Genomic DNA, 22,942 nt, shown 5'->3' on the forward strand with positions numbered 1-22,942 from the left:
CGCGCCAGAAATTAGAGTCCTTGCATTCGTAACGTGCAGTGAAAAACATCTACAGATCCTCCTCTATGAAAATAAACAGATCTCGTAAAACTTTCTCCGTTTATTATTTTTAAGGATTGTGAGTTCATGTACAAATGGCGAGGGGATTTAATTGAAATGATTTACATAAAATTGGATGAAGAGGGGAATAAACAGGGAATTGAAAAAACCCACAGAAGAGCACATCTGGTTGAGAACTTCCAGTTAATGGCAGTTTATTTTGTTTTGTTTATTTTTAAAATCTCTTATCCCTAGCTTTTCATATGCATCTTTTAAAAGACTATCCATTGCACCTATGTATCTAACAACAATTTTAGATTAAACGAAGCAATAATAAATGGACGAATAGTGGTAAAGTGAAAAGAAAAAAGCTATATGAAAAGCAGTTTTACTTTTGCATGCATCTATCCCCTCCCCTCTCAAAAGGTGTCCTAAATGAAAAGTGACCCAATCGTTGTTAGCTATGAATAAGCCATCTTTGAAAGGTGCGTCTTGTGTCAGCAGGAGGCCCGTGCCCAGGTCTCCACTGAAGAAAATATCGACGTTCGTTCCACATGTCACGTGACACCTTTCGGCATCCATCTATTGGACGAGGAATAAATTGGAACTTTTGATGACTGGAGATGAGTCTATAGGAACAAGAAATATGACAAAAAAAGGAGAAAATGTCAGCGCTGTCATAGCAACTTGAATCAAAATCGTACGGAGAGAGGAAAAAAAATTGCTATGTCGTTTCACAACATTATTACTTTTGATTTTTCCTTCATCAATTATGACGAACTGATTAGAGCTCCAGGCTCTAACCACCACAGCAACAAACTTTCATATGAGGAAAAATTGTGAGGGTGGAATGAGTGTTGAATTGTTTGATTCTTCTTACCTGGAAGCACTGTAGGCTTATGGTAAGTGCGCCGGACTCCGGATCGTGCCCTGGCGGGGTCATTGTGTGTGTTCTAGAGCAAGACACCTCACCCTAACTATGCCTGTCTCCACCCAGGTGTATAAATGAGTACCAGGGAATTTAATGCTGGGGGGTAACCCTGCGATTGACTAGCATCCCATCAGGGGGGAGTAGAAATACTTCTGGTTGCTTCATGCTACGGAAATCAGAAATAAGAGCCGGTCTGATGGCTACTAGATTCAAGCACAGATTTTACCCTACCTGTAAGTTGTAGAACTGATATTGATCTTTCCAGGTTCGCTGTCAGACTCCATTTTGTTGGCGACTGTGACATTATTTCCGAACAAACAGTAACGAGGCATTTTGGCTCCAACGACACCAGATAACACTGATCCAGTGTGAAGACCAATCCTCATCTACGATAGGAATCAATCAATCAATCAATTAGTCAATCAATCAATCAGTCAATCAATCAATCAATCAATCAATCAATCAGTCAGTCAGTCATTTAGTCAGTCAGTCAGTCAGTCAGTCAGTCAATCAATCAAGCAGTCAGTCTGTCAGTCAGTCAGCAAGTCTGTCAGTCAGTCAGTCAGTCAGTCACTCAGTCAGCAAGTCAGTCAGTCTGTCAGTCTGTCAGTCAGTCAGTCAGTCAGTCAGTCAGTCAGTCTGTCAGTCAGTCAGTCAGTCAGTCAGTCAGTCAGTCAGTCAGTCAGCAAGTCAGTCAGTCTGTCAGTCTGTCAGTCTGTCAGTCTTAGAGCCTAAGAGCTGGTGAGATCGTTAAAAACGTGTGTGTAGATATAACAAACTATATTCAGCCTGCTAAAAATGCAACGAGCTCTGTTTCAGTTTTGTAGCGGACAAACTGATTTTTCAATTGTAAGGGGGAAGGCATCGAGCCTTTAATTCCCTTTAAAGTTTAACTTCTTTAAAGACTGAAGTGAATGTTCGGTAAAATACTTGAACATGCGCACAGAAAAGCAGGTGGGATAGCGGACTGTATTGGCTGAGATTTCTTGACTTCCTTTTACTCTACTTACGTGACCTTTGTTTAACTGAACGTTTTTTCGTTGTCACGGTTGCGCTTTTACTAACGGCAGAAAAACTTTCTTTGCTTTATAGTTCATACCCTGAGAGGAAGCCCTTCAGGCGACAGCACGCTTTCTGTAACGTCAATCATTCTAAGAGCCATGATTGACACGTTTACAGCGTCATCCGCTGTCCCACAATTGTTTTGAAGGCCCCCCGCCACCACGTAAGCGTCACCAATCGTCTCTATCTACGGAGAGTTATGGTAAGAAAAGAAAATAAGTCTAGCTGGCAATTAGCACTCTCTTAAGGTTGGTTCTCATATGATCGCCCCGATCGTTTCTATCGCATCGATCGTTTGCAAATACTGAGATGGTCATAGGCGATCGAAGCGATTGGAGGCGATCGGGGTTCTTCGCTGACCGACACGATCGAGTGCTCTAGGGACAAGGATTTCTCTCGCTGTCATATTTGCGTATGTATGTATTGAACTGAAAAGGTGGAATTGGTTTTAGCATGGCATGATACAGTTGTTCAGAGAACAACTGAATAAACCTCTTATAAATTAAATGTTGAAGAGATTTGGGTCAAAGTTTAAACGAATGCAACCTCTTCCCAACATGCCTTCAACACCCTTCAAAATTTTGCAAAGAGTAGTTAAACCGGTTTTAACATGCACGGGTTTATAACATTAAAAACCATTTCACAGGGCCTTCATGCTCGGATCCTCAAGACCCGCCCCAAGACTAAGAAAAATATCTAGCAATGGTTACCTTGTTAAGATCAAGCTGCTCGCATTTTCTATCAAATTCTGTAAACAAACTCTCAAGCATGTTAACAACGTCCATAGGGGCGCATTTGCCACAGATTGATGTAAACCCAACGATGTCACTAAACAAGATGGTGACGTCCTCGATGAATCTTGCGGGAACCGTCTGCCCGTGAATCAGTTTCTTGGCCACATCGTGCGGGAATATGGACTCGAGAAGATCTTCGGTTTTGTGTTTTTCTTGCGCTAGTTCGATTGACGCTTTTTGTAGCTCGGTTTTAAGCTGCTCCATCTTTTTCTTCAGGCCGTCTTGGGCTACAGCTTGTTCACTTACAAGAAAAAGACCCCTTGTGGCGTCATGGAGTGGGATATCACTGAGAAAAAGACCGCTGCTTTTCAGTTGATCGATGCTCTCTACTCGTGGTGATCCGAGGAACAGAATGCAGTTAGATTCCGGTAAATGAACCATTTGCCCCCTCAATTCAACTGCATCAGTCTCCAGCGGACGTGAAACACCGTCTACATGACCAGATTTAACACGCAATAGAAAAGAGCCATTTTTTCGACCCAAGATTGATTGAAATGTAAGTCGAACTTTGGGTTCTAAAAGCTCGAAGTATTTGTCCAAATCTTTTTCTTGCGCCGATAACAACGGTCCAATTAGTCTTGTTAATGCAGAGCCGAGCTGTTGAATTTGAAGGCTTTCGTCAAAAATAATGAGGAATGGAAAGGCTGAGCATAGAGCGGGAACTGAAATCTTTAAGTCTGACGGCGAAGTCGAATGATTTCGCTTCTCATACTGCAATGTAGTAAGGCTAGTTTCGGAAAGATCACCTGAACTTTTACGGATCTTAAACACTGCATGGTTCACGTTAGAATCGACTTGCAAGACAGCTTCATTGTTGTAGTCTTCTGTCAACTCAACTGTTACAACAATATCAAACAAGAGTTTTGCTGCGGTTTTGACCACACCCACAACAAACCCATCCCATTCGTTACGCATGCGTGCATCGTAGCAGTGAAGCTCGAGTTGTGATTGGTCCTCAGTTGTCGTGCAGTGAAGGGAAGGGAGGTCAAAGAAACTGCATTTTTCTTTCGACTTGAGCAACTCCACAAAGTTGTTGACGCCATTTAAGAAATCTTGCAAGGAGTTACCTAAAGTTCGTAGAGCCTTTCCGAACCTCTTGTAGCATTCGTTGAAAGATTTCCGTCCCAACTCCTCGAGCGATTTTGGCTCTGTTTTTCCTAAAAGGCAAAATATGAATTTATAGAAGTTATCTTTGTATGTGAAATACAATTGAATTTCCTTTTGTTACAAGTTATGCGTAATATTTTAATTAAATTACTGTCACAAACTTCAAAATCGTGTAAGACCGTAAAATAAAGAAGGAGAAAGAAGGGGGCCAAAATTGACAACAGTCTTGCTCATAAGAAAAAAAACGTAACGAAACAATGTCTAAATATTATTCAAATTGTGACTGGCATGTATGTGTAGCCAAACAACCAACATGTTAATTAATACCGACATAATTAAATCTCCTCTAGAATCTTTTCTAGATGCAGAAACGCAATTTGTATCATTTGTACCCTGAGAGTATGCATAAGACGCTTAACAATTCAGACAGAAATTCATCAACCACAGTGCAGTGAAAATATTTTTTCTTCAAATACAATGATAAAAGAAACAGTTTTAACATCGTCTGTGTTAGCAAACGAAAATTATCAACTAAAACTGACTCGACCTTCAATACTTAAGGCCTCCTTGCATCGAGTCCATCTGAATATCTCAGGCCCGGTTCAGACGCCGTACTTTTCATGAGCCGAACTCAATTCGAATTTGGACCGACCCAAATTGACAAAAGTACGCCTCTTGATTCAGACGCCGTACTTTTTGGCCGTTCCGAGGCCGTTCCTAATACAGTTCCAATAATTGAAGAAAACTGCTGGCAAAATACATTATAATAATTTATGAATTAGGATCGGCACATGAAAAGTACGGCGTCTGAATCAAAGCCGTTCCAAAGGCGTTCCACAGGCGAAATTCTCGGCCAAGCCAGGCGGGAAGAACGGGGTGATCCGTTCCAAATTGAAATAGCCGTTCTAATTTGATTCAGACGCCGATCTTTTCATGTACTTAATTCAAGGAATTAGGTTCGGCTCATAAAAATACCGGGCCTCACTTGCTAAAAGGATAACAAAAATGAACTGACAGAAAAGACAGAAAATGGCAAGGTTGTGATGACATTTCAAGACATACGTTTCTTACCTGCGTAAATAAATTGGTCTTTACCGTATGTTTCAACCTCTTTTGTTTGCTTCTGTTTGAAATTTACAAGGATGTTTTTTAATGAACTCCGCATTCTTTCTTTTGTTTTAGCGGTCAGAAGATCCTTTACGGGAGTCAATCTCGATGTCAGGCCTTTTGAAAGTCCGTTGTATAGGACAGAAATGTATCAGTGTCTTTTTTATCGATACAAATGATTCAGCAACTTGGTTTGTGTGTTTGTATGCAATTCGTCGCTCGCAGGTGTTTTTTTCGGGGACAAAATTAACAAATAAACGCCTCATACTAATATTATTTTTAAACAAGAGTTGATGATACTGATACTAGTTTTCAGGAGGCTAAAAGTCGTTTGTAACTGATTCAATTTCTTTCCAGCTTCAACTGAACAAAATTACTTGTTTACCTCAGCGGCTTTTAGTTGGCTTTTTTACTTCGGTACATTTCAGTTTAATTTGCTGCTTTTACCCGTAATTGTCAGTGCTATATGCAACCAAAAACTTGTAACTGTATCAAGAAGAACTTAATGATAAATGTGCAAATTAAATGACATAAACTGAGATGCTGTTGAGACGAACTATAGTGAAAGAAAACTCCGCAGAAAATATAATTAAAGAGAAAATTGATGGCTTGGTTTTCCAAATTACTGTCTGTGTCAGTTTCAAGTTATAATTCTCGGCTAACAATGCTGATAACATTGTTGTTATGAAAAACAATTAAAGTATAAAGATACATAAACATACCTTTTATTAAATGAAATGAAGGAAAACTGAAGGTTTCTTCTGGTATAATTGACATGATTGTAAAATTTTCTTAATTTGCATGCAAGTTTGTACTGAACTACCAATTTTTGTACTTCACAACTCACGTCATAGGCGATGAAATCCATGAATATTACAATCGACTGATGAACTAGCGGCTTAGCTAAGCGAATGAACTCTAAACTTCATAAAAAATACAGTTGGTTTGCAATTTCTAGTCAATAGTGTTATCTACGAAACAGGCAGTGCATCATTTATTAATTAAAACATAACCGTTTAGGAATATTCGATCGAGCTACATTAAGGCGAATAAATTCAAAAGGAAATTATGACGCGCGCAGTTTTCTTCCTGAAAGCTGGGAAAAAAATAGCTAGTGTAAAAATTCACATGTTTACTCGCCTTCGTACTTACGTCTAGGCATTGAAGTAATCTGTTTTAAAGTCCCAGTTTTATCTCCAAAGATTTCCTCAATCACGGCATTTAACTTTAAAACAACATATAAATTTCTCTATTATTTTACGATATTTTTACTCCAGAAGGCCGCTACGGATGTCACATTAGTGAAAGCTGCCTGTCAACAGCTGAAATTACACCTTTTAAAAAACACGGTATTAAAATTGTCAGTGAATGTCAATCTTACATTCAAATTCGCACTGCGATTTGTCCAGATTTCGTCGTTGTCAGTTAACGTAAACAATAGATCTTTACTTTGGCGGCAGCGAAAAGGGAAGCTTGATATTGTCCAATTGTTTGGTAGTCGTCTTTTACCGTTGCTTTACGGGTCTACAAAGTATTTGGGGACAGATATCTGGTTTATACTCGTTTGGAAACAGGATTGTTTTGCTTTTCATCGACAAATTTTATTTTTGCCGCCTTAGACCTTGCTTTGAGATATCTCTGTTCTTAAAAAATAAACTAATCGGCCCGCCTTTGTTATCAGAAGTGGTCCGAGACACGAATACTTTACATTTGGAAGCGACATTAGACTAAGTGCAGGCTACGTTAAAAAACCCTTAAAATCAACTCTACTGCTAAAACTGCAGTACCATAGCAGATGTTACGATAATGAGCTCTTCACTAGAGAATCTTAATATCCAGGAATCATTAACTTGGACAAATGGAAGCCTGTAAAGCAAATGTGACCTTTTGTATTGTGAATTTCCATTCATTTTGTATGGGTTGCAAAGATGAATTATAAACAGGAAATATGCTAATCTTTATTTGCATTGCGTTCAGTACTTTTTCATTTAGTTGGACACAAATTAGACTTTCTTTAAATCCCTAATCAGATCTGATAAGAATAATATTTTCCTGTTCTTTAAGGAGTGGATTATATAAGGATTTTCGAAGGCTTATGTATTTAGTCGACGCGACAAAGCGGGTTAATTATGTCTGACAAATTCAGTCTCGCTCCAAGAAAGTGTACTTTACTTATTTATATGGGTGACAAAGGCTACTGACGAACGTAAACAGAAAGCTTTCAGCGACCGCAGTAATTAAGGTATCAAAGCCCGCTTATACAAATGTCTACACAAAAATCCTCCTTGACACTAATTGGCAGTTTTCCGCTAAAATTGTATCCTGTTAATCAGACAACCCTGTCATTTGAATTTTTTAAGTAACTATGAAGCTCTTCTCTCTTACAGCTTTAGCATCTATCATGCACTGAGCAGGGGTATACACGGGGGTAATTTTTCGCACCTCATGCGCACTCAATCTCGTGCACGGAGTCCTGGCTCCTAACTGCGCGCGCATGTTTGACTTAACTATAGTTTCTTGGTGCTGACCGAAAGAAATGTAACGCGGCCTCTGCGGAAGAAAAATTACGCCGTCTCTCAAGTTTGCCTTACTCCCCACTCCAAGCATGTCCATTGCGTAGGTCATAAAAATTGCTTGAAAATGATGGCAGTGCCCAGATTCAAGTTTAAACTCAGGTTTTTACAGCGATAATGCATTTAATACGTTTGGCTCACATGCAGTCAAGGAAAACGAAATTCAACAAAACTCCAGTCGTTAATTTTATTGATCCTGTAATTTTAATAAAAAAAGAGATTTATTAGATTTCCTGCATTTGAAATAAAACACTACAGAGGTTTACCCTGGATACTCGAGAATTTCCTCGCGCGCTTTTACTGACTGTAACATTTGTCTACTTGTCTGTGAGAGCGCGAAAAAACTTTCGGGTAACCATGGTAACAATGATACTTCATTTGAAAGAAAAGTCACTTAAGAACAGAGAGAATTATATGCTCTAAAGTCTTACAACGACAAAAATTAAGTGTATATATATGAAATTTTTTGTGGTTAAAAATATAGCTTCAGCAATTTATAGCTGTAGGCATTATAAGATAACTATTTGAATGTATTTACATTTTCGTAATATTATTAACATGGTGAGGATCTACAGCAATATGGACTTCGCTTACCGTTAACAACTGCTTTAGCTACTCAGAATTTAAAAGCCTCAAACTATATTTCTTTTCTGATTTCTTTGTTAGTTCAACGTGTTTACAACAATGTTGACTATTTTCAGTCCCTCTATGTGTCAATATAATTGGTTTTATTAGTTTCTAATGATTACACCTCGCCAAAACCGCCTATGTGTCAAAAAGACAAGCCAAAGCCATAATCTATAATAAAAACTGTTTTCCTTGTAAATATATTGTATATTCTCATGTTATTTCAATTTTTCAAGGGATGAAAGCATAAACAAACTTTCTCCCCAAAAAACAGATTCCTAGAAATATACATAAAAGAACTTTGTACAGGAGCACTAATCAAGTATTCGACATAGTATTGACATTATACATGACGAAACGTTTTGGATGGTGTAAATTGCTTCATTTTGAAACAATTTGATTCTTTTTGGCACTAGAAACTTGGTACAGGGGAAAATTTTTCCTAAAATTATAACACTTATATACACGAGGTACATACAAGTACCTCAAACGTGATTGAAGACTTCAACTTTCACAGAATAGAAATCTCTTTGAACAAAACACCATAAAAACACCTACATTCCGTTAAAGCAAATTGCTGTCAAATTGTTGAAAATATGGTAAAAACGTTTATAAGTTTAATGAATTTCCCGCGTACCGCCATTTTGGATCTTATGACATTACAGAATTCTTTAGCGATCCTCTGGTAAATTCCATCTCATCAAACATCGTTTTTTTAAGGTCTCAAATTTCAGTTTCTTGTTGATAAGTTAAGTATAACAATATTTACATGTTGCAGTCAGCCCTCGTCTTACGGAGTCACTGGGTCGTTTCTTGATCGCACACTGTAGCCCCTGACAAGAGGGAACTCTCCATAAAGGGGAACTTGAAAACGGTCCCAGCTGCACACAAACGCTTCATCGTTTGTTGGTCCCTAATATATGGTTTCTCCTTTTGAGGGATTGCACAGCAGTCGCACAGACTAAGCCATTTATAAATTAGCCTCAATTTGTTGGCTGAGCTCTACAAGTTCCGTCAAGGATTCTTCATCCATTCCTATCAGAGACGCGTCGCCATTGATCTCTTTCCCGTCGCCATTCTCAATTTCTTCTTCATCGTCCTCATCCTCGTCAATACTCTCGCTCCTCTTGAAGCTTAATTTGAAGATTGGACACATGCTCGCCACTGTGGTTCTTCGTTTCAGGGGAGCCTTATTGTTGTTTTCTTGATCGTTCCTCAAGCCTTCTAGCTTCTCGTTGACCGTTGAGATGTCTACAGCGCTCACTCGACGCGTAGGCAGTCCGTCTGGTGCGATATGGCGGTACGCCGCGGGCCCAGTCTCGCTCCGTCGTTTCATCGATGGGGAGTGGGTTGGGGAGGCCATTGGTGATCTGAACATGCAGATGCTGTTGGGTGCCACGGATGCGGCGATGTCCATGATGGAAGGCAGTTGCGTTGCGTTCTTGCTCTTTTTGAGGAAGAAACATGGCAGTGGATTGGGGATCTCCGTGTTTGGGGTAAACTCAAATTCAGTGGACCCTCGAAGATAGCTGCGAATAAGAAAGGAAGATCAAATAATATTAACAACACCAATATTGCTGATCCTAGAAGTATGCAGGACGCGTGTCACATATCAACCTAGAAAATGGCCCAGCCTCACCACGAGTCTCTCGTGGCTCAGTTGGTTAGAGCGCCCAACCGGTATCTGGGAGGCCATGGGTTTGATTCCCGTCGGGGACTCAGAATTTTCCTTTGTTTCATGCTTGTGTCATTGTTGAAAAATTAATCTTCAACACCAATATGATAGAATTAAATCTCAGCCGAGGGTATAGTAACAACACTCCTATCCGCTTCATGCTATGGAAGTCGGGTTACTAATGCGCTAGTCTGTTGAGCCACTTTAAGTAATTCTCGCAGTCGATTTGATTGAACGTATTTATACGAAGACTCGTATTCAACTGACTTAGTTACAAACACAATAAGAAAATATAATAAAAGTCTCGCGATCAACTGTCAATCAAACTTTGTACAATCGCGAATCCAATCTAGAATCCATAAAACTATTCTAAGGGCACTTTCTCAATTACCAGGAAATCAGGAAACTTAAAATATTTTTAACTTTTGACTAGTCTTGCAAATTTTTATTTAATTTTTTTATATACTATTTTAAACTTTTTACCATTTGTAATTAATTAGTAGTCATTTGTAATTAATTAGCACTAAATTAATAGTTAATTAGTAGTAGTTAATTAATCAGTAGGTCCACATTAGACTTAAGTCTGGCCGATTTTTAAAAACCTACTTTATAAATAAACCATGTAATATGTGTGTAAGTATGCGTACATAAACAAATCCCCCGGTGGGCTATAAAGTTTCGCGACACCCCGAAAACGCTTTATGTATAGATACTCGACAAGCACTTTTTCCTTCTTACCGTTTGGTCTCGTAGCTTACGTTGATGAAGCCTGGTTTACTGCCCGACTCCATTTTGTTCGCCAGTGTAACCGTGCTTCCAAACAAACAATACCGAGGCATCATCTTGCCGACAACGCCAGCCATAACTGAACCACTGTGAATTCCAATGCGAATCTGGGAGAAGGAGAAAACATCTTTTTAGAGCAGTTTTTAATTGAGTGTCGTAAAACCAAAACCAAAGTAACTTCTCTGGCCAATCACAAAGGACATGCATAAACAATCCAGTGAGCAAAGGAAAACTCGAAGCAAATACATGTAGCCGCCACGAAGCGCGGAAAGACGTGCGCGAGCGAATCGCGATTAGCTTTGCATGAAAGAGAAAGTGACGCGAGTTTTTTTAGCCAATCACTAAGCGTTGAAATGCAAAACCAAAGCAAACGAGAATTCTGACTTTCGACACTCGAGTGAAAACGGCACTTTTTCCATCCATACACGTATCACAAATAAAATTATGTCGAGGGAAGAACGTTTTTGCGGGAGATTGGTCACGGCGTGCTCAGTGTATTTTGACACGCCTCATGGGGAAACATTGTTTCTCTAAACGTTTCCCCGTTTAGGCGCACCCACATGTGACATTTGTTGCGGAAGCAAATTTGTCTTCGAGAATTTTGAAACAAAACTGTTTCTGATTTTTTTTTTCAGAAGTATTTTGCTTCCACAGCAAATTGGGAACCAATTTTTCCGCTACAATGGCCGTTTTCACATTAGAAGACGGACAAATCGTCTAGACGGGCAAGTCCTCTGACGATTTGTTCGACTAGGGTAAATTTAAAACGACTTTTAAACGGCTTGTCCGTCTAGACGACCAAGTCGTCCTCAAAACATCGTCTTCCTAGACTGTCAAATCGACGGACAAATTCAGACGACTTGTACGTCCAAAATCGTGGCCGTCCCGTTTTCACACTAAGACGATTTGTCCGTCTCTAGTGTGAAAACGGCCAATGTTTTCTCGTTTGAAGAGGCGGAGGCCTTTAATCGCGCGCGCTCAACTAGTCCTTGCGAGAGACCATCGAGAAGTCTTCGGCTTCGGCGACTGAACAAATTTTACAAGTGACGAGGGAGCGGGTAAATAGAAGCTTATTTTTCCCCTTCCCCTTCTACCTAGACTCGTCTATTATTGTGAGTGTTAGTGAGCAAGCATACCCTGAGAGGAGTCTTGTCGACGGGTGAAAGAACCTTTTCAGAAGCCTCCATCATTGAGCATGCCATGTGCGCCACCTTCTCTGCGTGATTGTCACATGGCTTTGGTAGACCACCCACCACCATGTAAGCGTCACCGATGGTCTCTACCTGCGAAGAAACCATAAGTAGGAGCCATGAGCAGAAGCCACAAGAAAAAAAACAACAACGACTATGCTTTCCGCCCCTTTCTTAGTGCGGTTCCCATCTGTTTGTGCATCTCATTCGGGTAAGGTCTCTGATTTGATGAATTGACAACCAATAGAAACACAGCTTGAGTGAGTGGGAGTGTGGATTACAGTCAACTATCCACACACAAGACGGACACCTGAAGACGGACACCCAGTTTTGGGTGGCGACAGGATGAACCTAGCCGATGTCACACATACGTCACTGTGAGAAAGGAAAATACTGCCGGCAGCCGCGAAACAGCCGCCCCATCGCGTCCCGCAACGAAGAGCGAAACACTTCGTGTATGAGAGGCGGCTGTATTCGCAGGCTACTTTCGGCTTAGGCCAATCAGTTTTGAAAAGGTGTCAGCGTTTTTCACAAATTGATATAAAAACAAGCTTGTTCCTTATTAAATATCGGGAATGCTCCTTCACAAAACATCCGAGTGCGGAAAAAAGTGAAATGTCATTAAAGCATTCGTCAAAACTATGAGAAATAATTTATTCCCTACTCCCGCCGAGAAAAGGAAGAGCGGAAGAATGAAAACACACACGGAAAACTATAGTTTCTAATTGCTCTAAAAGATCTGAGGATTAAGAATGAGTTGAAGACGATTTCTTCTTTTTAATGATTTTCTATAATTAAAAATTATGGAGAATTAGGAAGTCGATTTTGCTGAGGAAATTAACCGTAAACGAAAACTAACTGAGAAATTTTGTTTTGGGTTTTATAATTGATTCTTTTGCCAGAGCAAACCGTTTCGTATTAATAGTCTTTACAAAACCTTAAACTTTCTTTTGTCAGCTATATGAAGCTAACAAAAACAAAGAATTAAGCGGATTTTCAGCAGCGCCTTAATTACACCACATTCCTTTTGATCTTGCCGGCTAAGGCAATTGCAATTAACATTTGAAAAGAAATTAACTTGCTGCGAAAAGGTAGATCTTAAAATAATTTTTTTTTTTTTGCGGTTTCCTTTTTTTGGGTCTGAGCCTGTTTCTTGAAGAAGCCACCTTTTTATTTGTCGTTAAGTAGTCGGTTTATTTCACAGTTGAACTATAGCTACGCAAAAACACAAAAGAGAACTTCGTAGGTGCTAGCCATTAATCGACGTTTCTAAATTTTCGACATCTTAGTTGGGGGCAATTTTGGCCGACTTAGAACAATTACACTCAAATTTTTCGAAATTTGCCAGCAGATAAGTGTTTTACGGGGAAAATCATCTCTCCTGGCTGTGATTATTTTCTCTAAATGTTTGGGAATAGTTATGTATTACAGCATGAAACAAATTTGTTTGTAAACTGCATACAAACTCTTTTAATCGAAATATGCAAATTACAAGGGAATAATCAACAGATTGCCTTCGTTGTGGTCTCATTTTCTTTTTCGATGTGATAAATGCGATAGCTTGCTAATTGCTAAACGCAGATTTTAAATTTTGAATATCCGTTAATTTCGAGCGTCGGTTCTAAACTCGGCCAAAATGCCACACATTTACGAAAAAATTAGAGCCTTTCATGCCCCCAACCAAGATGGCGCCGGAAATCGGGGAGAAATTCTATTGATTGCTTGTATGAATAACAAATTAACTATAGTCATATTAAAATGTCTTCTAATCAGCACACAGCTGCCTCTATGCTATAGTCCAGCGAGACATGGTAGGCAGCATTTTTGGTCGAAAATGAGGGTTTTGATTTTTGCATGATATTTCGATTTCTCCTTCGGCATTTTTCGTTGATCGCTCCATGTTCTACGAGGGAAAAAAGGACGCATTCCCTTGCAGGACATAGCTCCTAAATTTGATAATGAAATACCACTTCAACTTATAAATAATCAATGACTTTTTGTCAGTTCATTTAGAATTCATAACTTAAACGACAAGATAACAAATAAATCGGTGATATTAACACGAAATGAGATGATTTCTTTTTCTTATCTCTAGTATTTTTAACTTTTAAATGTTTAATATGTTTTTTTATATATATTTTAGATACTGCGAGACAGAATTTACAGTGAGTGAATGACAGACTTTCAGACAGCATTGTGGCCCATAAAACATTATCTTGGATATTTGGGTCGAAGGGAAATTAATTTTCATTATCGCAATTTGTGATTAGGACGTCAAACGAATGCTAAAAACAATTATTAATTAGAAAGGTTTAAATATTATGGTTTTGGAAATAGCCAAAATAACCGACAACAATAGTTATCTTGTGGGTTTTATAGTGTAAATGTTATAGACATTGCAAAACGCAAAGACAACCTATTAAATTTTAAGAAAAATTAAGCAAAGGCCATTTGACATTTGTGGGCGATAAAATAAACCTGTATATCAGAAGATCACAAGCGTAAATTTCTCACTAGCACGTAGAAATTTCACATGTGGAGTGAAAATAGGCATTTTATTTGACACCAAAACCGCGGACCATCAGTAGATTTTATACTAAATTTAAAATTTCATGTCGCTACCGCCCACTTTGCCTTACCAGGTTTCTGTTTTGTTATTACATTCTAAGCTTTTAATCTTTCTTCATTCCACTTTCGAGTAAATAAATCTCTAGTTGCTACGTGCGAAAAATACTTAGATCGCTGGAATAAAGACATGCACTTATAGCAGGTAAAATTGAATCAAAAATATGTCGAGTGCCCGGCGGATAACCTTAAGGAGAAAAGAGCTACTTGGGGGTCGAAACAGAATGGAAAAATAAATAAAACCCTCTTATGCAGGAAGTCTGTAAAACCTTTTTAAACAAATACGACTGTCACATACGTACAATAATCAAATATCAGAGGCGAAATTTGCATAAAATGTTTGTAGTAGCTGTATAAATGATGAAGAAGGAAAATTGTGTTAATGAAAAAAGAGTTTCTGTGGTGAAGCTGTCTTTATAAATGATTAATCGTAAAGGGGAGAAAAACAAATTTTAAGATCTCACGCAATCTGAACATTTGGATAATAAAGTTGTAAAAAAAAAATTGTCTTTATCTTTTTGCGGGTAGTATAAAATAAGCGATTATAAATGTGAGCGGATTGAATTCACCGAACCGCAGCCGCGAAATTCGATCATCGCGTCTGTTTGCTCTTTGGCGCGAAATTAATTCGCGGTCGATCCAAAATGTCATCGTTAATATAACCCGCTAAACGAATAGGCCGAAGGTCTTTTCAAGAACGGCAAAGTCGCAAACATTTGGAAACGACGCAAGCTTAGTAGTTCGGCGTTTCGGTAAACATTTGTCAATCACGGAAGACAAAAGACGGGTCCCCGTGAATGACAATAGGCGAGTTAAAAGGCAGAAAGGGAGTTTATTTTGGGAATATAAACGTACCTTGTAAACATCGTTCATCCCGCTTAGCATATCGAAGTAGGTGTAGAGCTTGTTCAGCATCCGTACAATGTCCATAGGTACAATTTTGTCGTCGGAACATAACGCTGTAAAGCCGACAATGTCACTGAAAAGAATTGTAACAAGTTTGTAGTTTTCAGCGGGAACCGGTTGATTTAACCGCAGTTTTGCCGCGACTTCTGGGGGTAAAATAGAGTGCAACAAATCATCCGTACGGTTCTTGTTCTCCGTGAGTTTGCTTTCAACTTTCTTTAGATCGTTGCTAGTTTCTTCCAGCTTTTCCACCAACTCTCTCTCGGCTCTCCTCGCTTGCGACATGAACATAAGATCGCGCGTGGCATCGTGAACGGGAATATCATTGAAAAATATTCCCAACTGTTTAAAGCTCTCCAGGTTGCTTGCCCGAGGGGAACACAGAAATAGAACACTATCGTTCTTCGGTATATATATCATTTGACCCTTCAGGCGTAGGGTCGGATTGGCTTGGCTCATTCTTCGACCGTCAGGGACATCTGTAGGGTCGGGTGCAATCGCAAATCTCAGCGCAGACTGTTTTGCCGAGACTATAAAGACCGTGTTGATATGGGACAGCACAGTTTCGAAGGTAAACTCCATTCGCGGTCTTGCCAATTCGAAAGCGTCCGTGAACGGGAAGGGGTCACCGGTAGTAAAGCGTTTGTTTAGGAGACGCATCATTGCTACTCCGGTTTGCGTGATATTCAGCTTTCGATCGAACATCACGTGGAATGGAAAGGCTTTGCAAAAAGACAACAGATTAATACCTCCGCGCTGTTTCTTTGCAACCTTCTGTGCATTATCCGGCAGCTGAACACCCTGTTGCCCCGGGACGCGTGTTTAAATCAAACGTTTGAAGGCCGAGTTTGGAATGGGTCGCATTTTTACAACCGGTTTCTCTGATTGCAAACACTACATGTCCATGATCGTCCGTTCGCGCTTGATTCACTGAAACTACAACTTCAGTGTTCAGCATTTCCTTAGCAACGGCTTTCACAATCCCGATCACAATATGCTCTAGTCCCTGTCTTCTTGAGTAGTAATGCAATAGTAAGGTGCCGTCAGATGTCTCCGTACAGCGGAACGACGGTGCTTCCATTCCGGGATAAATGGTGGCAAGATGGTCATGAAGCGCATCCAGATTGCACAAAAAATCCCGCAGATTTCTGCCCAGCACTTTCAAAATGCGGTCGTAGCCAGATTGCACGCAGTAGTCCAAAAAGTGCGCGCCAAATGCTTCCAAAACATCGTTTAAAGGCAGACCTGAAATAAGTAATTGAAGATCTGTAGGTTTATGTTTTCAAAATTTCGAGTACCGTCGGTAATTTTACACTTTTGACCCACTTAGCTACAGTCCGCCACATTCTAAGCCTAGATTTACGGCATAATACCATTTTTGTGGCCTGTTGTAGAACGCATTCTATACCAATATAAATTTACAAGTATATAGCTCCATTCTGTACAAAATGAACAAGGTGTTAGTAAAACGCATACCTAAAGTCTCGCAGGCCGCGGCAACCAAGCTAAGCGTCTCTTCATCATCGTAAACTTTGTGAATAAGATACGAACCGCCGTCGAGCTCAACCCCAGCTTTCTCGCTAAAGAAGAAAAGAGAGAAAACAAGCAACGCTTACGTTATGAAGCGATGGCTTTACGAATCATTTTCGAGCCGTTCGAAAAACTATTAAAGTTCGCTTACATGATCGATCGCCACACGTCTTCACCAAACTTACTGATTACTAAGTCCGCGAGGGCGCAGTGCACAAAACCATACTGCAACAGAAAAGTAAATGCAGTGAGCAACATGCGAAAGTAACGGTTTGAGAGATTTTAGTATAACAAATATGCGAAATCCTTACCATTATTTTGCCAATGGTCCGCAGAGTTGGCCTTTGCTTTGTAAACCGACTTTCGGCTTGCTTCTAATGGTTTTCCTGATTGTTTGCGGTGTCAGTCACGTGTCATGATATCTATCAAAGCATCTGGGCTGTAATTATCAGCGATAGCTCCGGCCGTCCAATCACTTTGTATTGCTATTGTCAATAGGACACCTTCACATTCTAAAGTGGCGTATCTGAAAAGCAATCGGCTTGTCAAAATTCGCTTAGTGGCAGCGGTGATTTTGTCTTCTATGGATGAACAGAACATCCGATATCGCAATAGATCGCGCCGCCTAAAACGCCTAAAACATCATCGCTGTATTTGACAGCCTATCACATATCTTGTGTTACCCTCATCAATGCATCCAGCTAGCAACATTGCTAGCATAACACAACAGAAGTTAAGCACATAATTCTAGTTTCATTATTCACTTTTCTTCGGGTTCTGTGTGCAATCAATGTGAAAGATAAACAAACAATTCAACATGCGAGTCGCTGGATGTCAAACACCTATTTGTTACGCGCAATGTTTTCTTCAATAAGCTTATAAACTTTTCGTGTGTCCATGTTTCTTTTCATTGTAAGCGATAACCTTGTTGTCAACATGAGCTCTTTCATCAGATGCTGTGAGGTCTAACGCAATTTTATACCCTCGACGACAACAGAAAAATGCGAAGCTCGAGAGTTTCTCTTATAGCGTTATCTCCTTATTTTGATAGAAAGATCTCGATGCAACATTAACCGGACCATGACAACCTATTGTTTCCTGTAATCGTACACAAAAGCCATTATTCTAAACTGTCTTTTGATTGCCAAGGCAAGTGAAGCAATATTATATTTATCAAAACAACTGCAGGGGGCTTGCTCTCAAATCATCGAACATCATTTGGTTCACTGCGTCTGCTAAACACATATCAGCTTAACTTTGAACGGACCAAAAGAAGAGCTAACCAAAAGAAACCCTTTAAAAACAGCTATCATCCAATGGTAGATGATAGTTTTAAATGCTGTTATTTTGAAACAGATCGTCTTCGAAATTCGTGCGTTTGATAAGAGAGCGGGCGGCCGCAATTATTACAACGGCCTTTGACATTTTTATTGATTTTAAAAATAGAATAATTTCGTAAAGTATTCACTTTACGCCGCAAAATGACTGCTACAGTAGTTGTAAAAAAAAAACAGTACCTTAGCTTTGTACTGTACGCGATAAGCTGTGATTTTCAGCCCTCTAGCGTTTAATATCGCTTGCGACTGAAGTACCTTTGTCTTAATTTTAGCTTCATTAAGGCAACCCAATACACCAAATTTAGGTTATGGTTGATTTCTTATCAGCCTGTTTCTTCCATTAATAAATGCCTTGGGCTAAACTTGTTAGTTAAAAACACCCTCGATATTACTGTTTTTAAATCGTTTCTTTTGGTTTTACCTAGAGATGTTCACAAAAACATTTTGTTATGCGAAAACTGGTCGGGAAACTACAGACACGAAAACAAACTTCGGCGTTTTCATCGTAAACTGCGGAAACATCAATTACTATCTCGCCTTACCTCGCTTTTGACACTCTCAAAATCGTATCAGCTCGTCCGATCAGATTAAATTGTGGGCGATTTGGAGCTTTCGCTAAACTGATCAGCGAATTATACTCGAGGAGAAGAAAATAATTGTCGCGAAATGAAATTCAATAAAAGTACTACTATTCACAAACCGGGTCCAAATTTATGAACATAAGCAAAAAGACTTATTGTCGCCTAGCAGCGAAGAATCTTTGAAAGGTTTTTAATTTGCAGATACTCCATTTGGCTGCATGAGATGTAAATTTTCCATCATGAACTGAGACGAAAGAAAAGCAACCCTTTCTTTATAAAACCGCCAAAGTGTTATTCAAGTAAAGAAGCTTATTTCTTAGGCGCAAGCAAGACAATGGTCAATCACTTCTATAACAGACTACAAAGCTTGCCGAAAAACTGTTAGAAATCGATGTTTGAAATTCAAAATCAATTTATTATAATTACATTTCTCCCGTTTAACGCATATATATCCGTAGCAATGTGCTTTATTAAGCAAAAGAGAGTCTATACTGTATTCTGGCTGGTAAAATGAATTAAGAAAGGTTTCTCGCCATAAATTATTTGTAATATTTAAGCCGCAAATCCCCTCATGGTTTTAATATTTATTTCGTCATGGTTTTAATATTTATACATAAAATGAGTCCCTTATATTGTATTGTGGTCATTTTACTGACCTCCGCCATCTAGCCAACTCTTATTGCAGACGTTCAAAGTGGATAGTTTTACCATCACTCTATAAAATAATAGAAATATACTGCACGATTTGTTGAAAGAGATGGTTTTTTTTTTCATTTTTCATTACAAAACAATTTTTGATATTGATATCGTAGGGGAAAAAGGAATAATAAAATTATTGACCATAATTAATGCAAAAACTAATAGATCAAATATATAAGGTACGGTACTTCTCAAATATTGGTTGTGAATGCTTTTGTATATTGTTCCAAAACCAAAATTTCCCATTTTGAGTACATTTTATTAGATCTATCTGCTTGTCAATTCTAGAATTCTACACGAAAGTTCACGACACATGCAGTATAAAACGTAATGATGTCCAAATTTGAATCAGAAAAACTAAATATAAGAAAAAAGGTATCGAAAAGCGCTGTAATACCCGGAGTGATTCGAAAAAAAATTCGAAACTTAATTAATGGCAGAATTAACACACATATACAATTACGTCGAAAAATTGCGAGTATGTAAGAGAAATAACATCACCGATATGTTCATATTTTAGATAAACATGTCAACTAACCTGGTTGCTGTGCATAATATAACTTGACAACATTTTTATGGACCTTTCGGGCGACAACAACCGGCATGCTAGCTTTCCTATTCGTTCTGTACGCTATACTTAATTTAAAATACATAAACCTGTTTGAACATATCTTGATTAACAGACTTACCATTTTTAACCAGTTTTTGTCATTGTAATACAAAGTTAAATTTTCCGTGACTGCGCAACCAAATCACAATACATTTCCATAAGCTAAGGTTGACAGTGAACAAATATGAATGTGGAGATATTGTAATCAAGTTATAGCTATTACATGTATGATATATTTGGCAATATCATTTTCAGTAATGTGTGGTATTGATAAAGATCTGTTCTATATATAATCTTAACAATTTATTTGATGCGATCCAAACTGGATAATTATTACATTGGTTCATGGAGAACATTCTATTTGGGCTTATCATAGAAACTTTCGCAATACGTTATTTTATTAGCTGAATTTTTATTAATATAAAATTACCAGGTGAGTTCAAATGCAAATGAACTACAGTAATCATGTGTTTTGGCGTTAGATATATGTAAAATTCAACGTCTGGAGTAATTTAATTACTAGTTAAATTTCTCGATCGTAAAAGAAACGTCGCGAAAATTTTTAGGGCATAATTTTTCACGCAAGGCGGCGCTAGCTGAAATCTTCTTTCACACGCCTGTGAAGAATGTTTATAAAGTTGAAAGGCCAACATAACTGTACTAATCAAATCAATCAATTATTCTACGCGCAGTCGGCCTTCTTGTCATCATGATAAATCCTTTTATAACATAATGCTGTTTAAGCTGAATGATGCTAGACTGTTTCGGATCAAGGTAGCGTCGAGATTCATGCCCTAGATTAATAAAATTCCAAAAGATAAAACTGCAAGATGGAGCCAATTCCATCATTTTGCATTTCCACCCTGGCTTTATCGACTATTGCTATATATGGCTTGGATAAAAATGCTAACCAGTGTAACGTACAAGAATGTGTGATATTACTGTACTGAAGATGAAAAAAAAAAAATGAGATTTCATGGAGGGGTGGGGGGGGGGGGGATCCTATGGAGAAACTGAGAAGTGGAAATAAAGCTTTTCCGGAGACCAGTGGTTTAGCAGGCCAGTGCTTGGGTAACTCTCTAGTTTATAGAAATGAAGCAGCTAGGAGGTTTGCTTCTCCCCCTAATGAGATGGTAGGTCATCGCAGGGTTACCCTCCCCCTTCACCCGTCCCCACCCCCCCGGAATTCTACCAGGTTGCACGAATAAACGGTTCAGCGGTGGTGCCTATTTACGTTCCTGGGTGGAGAGTGGCACAGTGAGAGTAAAGTGTAAGTGTTCCCAAAATAGGTCCAACACCGGAATGACCTCGGGCAGTGCTCGACTAGACAGCTCGATCAAGAGTCCAGAAAGGTAGCCATTGGGCAGCCGTGTGCCCCGCGTAAAAAGCAGCCATGAGTCTATTTATTCGAGAAAGTTGTTTCCTATTTCCAATCGGCACGGACGACATAAATAAGTGTGCCAGAGTGCACTGGAAAGAGCTCCAATGATAAAAAGTGCGAAACTCCTCGACGAGCCCTTAACCCATCAGTTAACTATACTGACTATATCCCTCAATTGCTTTAATGAGAGGCTATAAAGATTTGACACGCTGATCAATGCATGTAAAGAGACTGAGATTTGAATGCTCATTTGTATCTTGCACAATGTTAAGAATGCTCAAAGCTGTAACTTGGCTAACGATACAGACACTCATCCTCTCTTGGTTGAAAGTATTAGAATTTTTTTTTTATCTAGAAATAGATGAAATATTTATAGAGAAAGCACTTGACACGATCACGATCAATGTTAGAATATTGTATTTTTATCGCACACATACACCTTTGAGCACGCCCTTGATTTAATGAAGAAAATTTTATCAAATTTATTTAGCTTTTCCAATTGCTCCCTCTATCTAATGAGTTAGGATGACCAATTGAAAATAATCCGTGGAATCCTAGCACGGGAGGCTAACAGACCTAACACGGTGCGAGCATGTCACTTTTTCTTCTTCCAATTTGCTAAAGCAAGGGGAGTGAAATTGCATTGGTGTTATTTGTATTTCAATGAAAAACGGACAGAGCTAGCACTGCGAAGAGGTATTATTTCGCAGTTGAATATTTGAAGCTTATTTCAATCTGCTCATTTGACCTAACAGCCTTGATTTTCCAATTACTTTAAAAGCCTTTTCTTTATCTTTATTCGCCTGCAGAACCGAGGTCGAGGGAGATTATGCCCTCATATATAATAAAATTTTATGTTTGACACGAAAACGATGGATCAGTGTCTGGCGTCAAAAGATCGAATACACTTGCAGGCAACAGCTTGTGTGGCCTTTCACTATCATAATTTCTTTGTCACTCACTACTTCATTCGAAAGATATACTTCGAAAAATTGGAGAAAAAAGTATCCGCTTTTGACAAATTTGCGTTGATGTTCCAGGAAAGTTCCAATTCTTGTTGTGAAATCTAAAAGTTGCACGTTATAAAGCAACGTCGTTTCTGGCAAATACTGACTTCTGGCCAAGAGAGGTACTGGTTCTGACAATTTCAAAGGAATCCTTTCGGAAACCGCGCAAGAAAAACCTCTGGCACCCAGGGTAAGGAATCCTGAACTGAATAATAATAAAAAAACTTGTGAAATGTAAGCAAACTTTTGCTCGAAAGAGAGCTTACTAAAAAATTTGAATCTAACCAATGCCATTTCTGGGATCGTGTCCGCACAAAGGCGTGGCACAAACCACGTCTTTGCTAACGGGAACATGTATCCAACACAGCCCAAGGA

The 22,942-nt window shown here is 39.0% G+C and overlaps 2 protein-coding genes across 3 annotated transcripts; both read right to left on the bottom strand.

The window, feature by feature from the left end:
- Positions 1–123: 123 nt before the first annotated feature.
- On the bottom strand, positions 124–6,503 carry LOC144653624 (guanylate cyclase soluble subunit alpha-2-like). 2 transcript variants are annotated; one of them, XM_078513675.1, is made up of 5 exons: positions 5,005–5,636; positions 2,743–3,983; positions 2,070–2,219; positions 1,202–1,356; positions 124–668 (listed from the first exon to the last, which is right to left on the bottom strand). In XM_078513675.1, exons 1-5 carry the CDS (start codon positions 5,096–5,098, stop codon positions 497–499), a joined length of 1,812 nt encoding a protein of 603 aa, XP_078369801.1. In that variant the 5' UTR covers positions 5,099–5,636; the 3' UTR covers positions 124–496. The 2 variants fall into 2 exon arrangements, with proteins under 2 accessions (XP_078369801.1, XP_078369802.1); XM_078513676.1 differs by lacking the exon at positions 5,005–5,636 and adding an exon at positions 6,193–6,503 and having other exon boundaries at positions 125–668.
- A 1,283-nt stretch (positions 6,504–7,786) lies between these two features.
- Positions 7,787–17,266, bottom strand: LOC144653622 (guanylate cyclase soluble subunit beta-1-like). The gene is given in 8 exon segments (XM_078513673.1): positions 7,787–9,769; positions 10,654–10,808; positions 11,838–11,984; positions 15,372–16,238; positions 16,240–16,667; positions 16,899–17,002; positions 17,104–17,234; positions 17,237–17,266. Coding segments are annotated over 8 exon segments (2,421 nt in total). The 3' UTR covers positions 7,787–9,210.
- Between the last annotated feature and the right edge of the window lie 5,676 nt (positions 17,267–22,942).

Source organism: Oculina patagonica, chromosome 5 (assembly GCF_052425735.1).
Source record: "Oculina patagonica isolate OP01 chromosome 5, crgOcupat, whole genome shotgun sequence".
In the NCBI taxonomy this organism is placed as follows: Eukaryota; Metazoa; Cnidaria; class Anthozoa; order Scleractinia; family Oculinidae; genus Oculina; species Oculina patagonica.

Bases quoted from the DNA above. Each gene is read 5' to 3' on its own strand.
- LOC144653624 (XM_078513675.1), bottom strand. From the start codon at position 5,098: ATGCGGAGTTCATTAAAAAACATCCTTGTAAATTTCAAACAGAAGCAA. The intron at 3,984-5,004 runs GTAAGAAACGTA...TTTGCCTTTTAG, and splicing joins AGACCAATTTATTTACGCAG to GAAAAACAGAGCCAAAATCG. The intron at 669-1,201 runs GTAGGGTAAAAT...TTGTTCCTATAG, and splicing joins ATCAGTTCTACAACTTACAG to ACTCATCTCCAGTCATCAAA.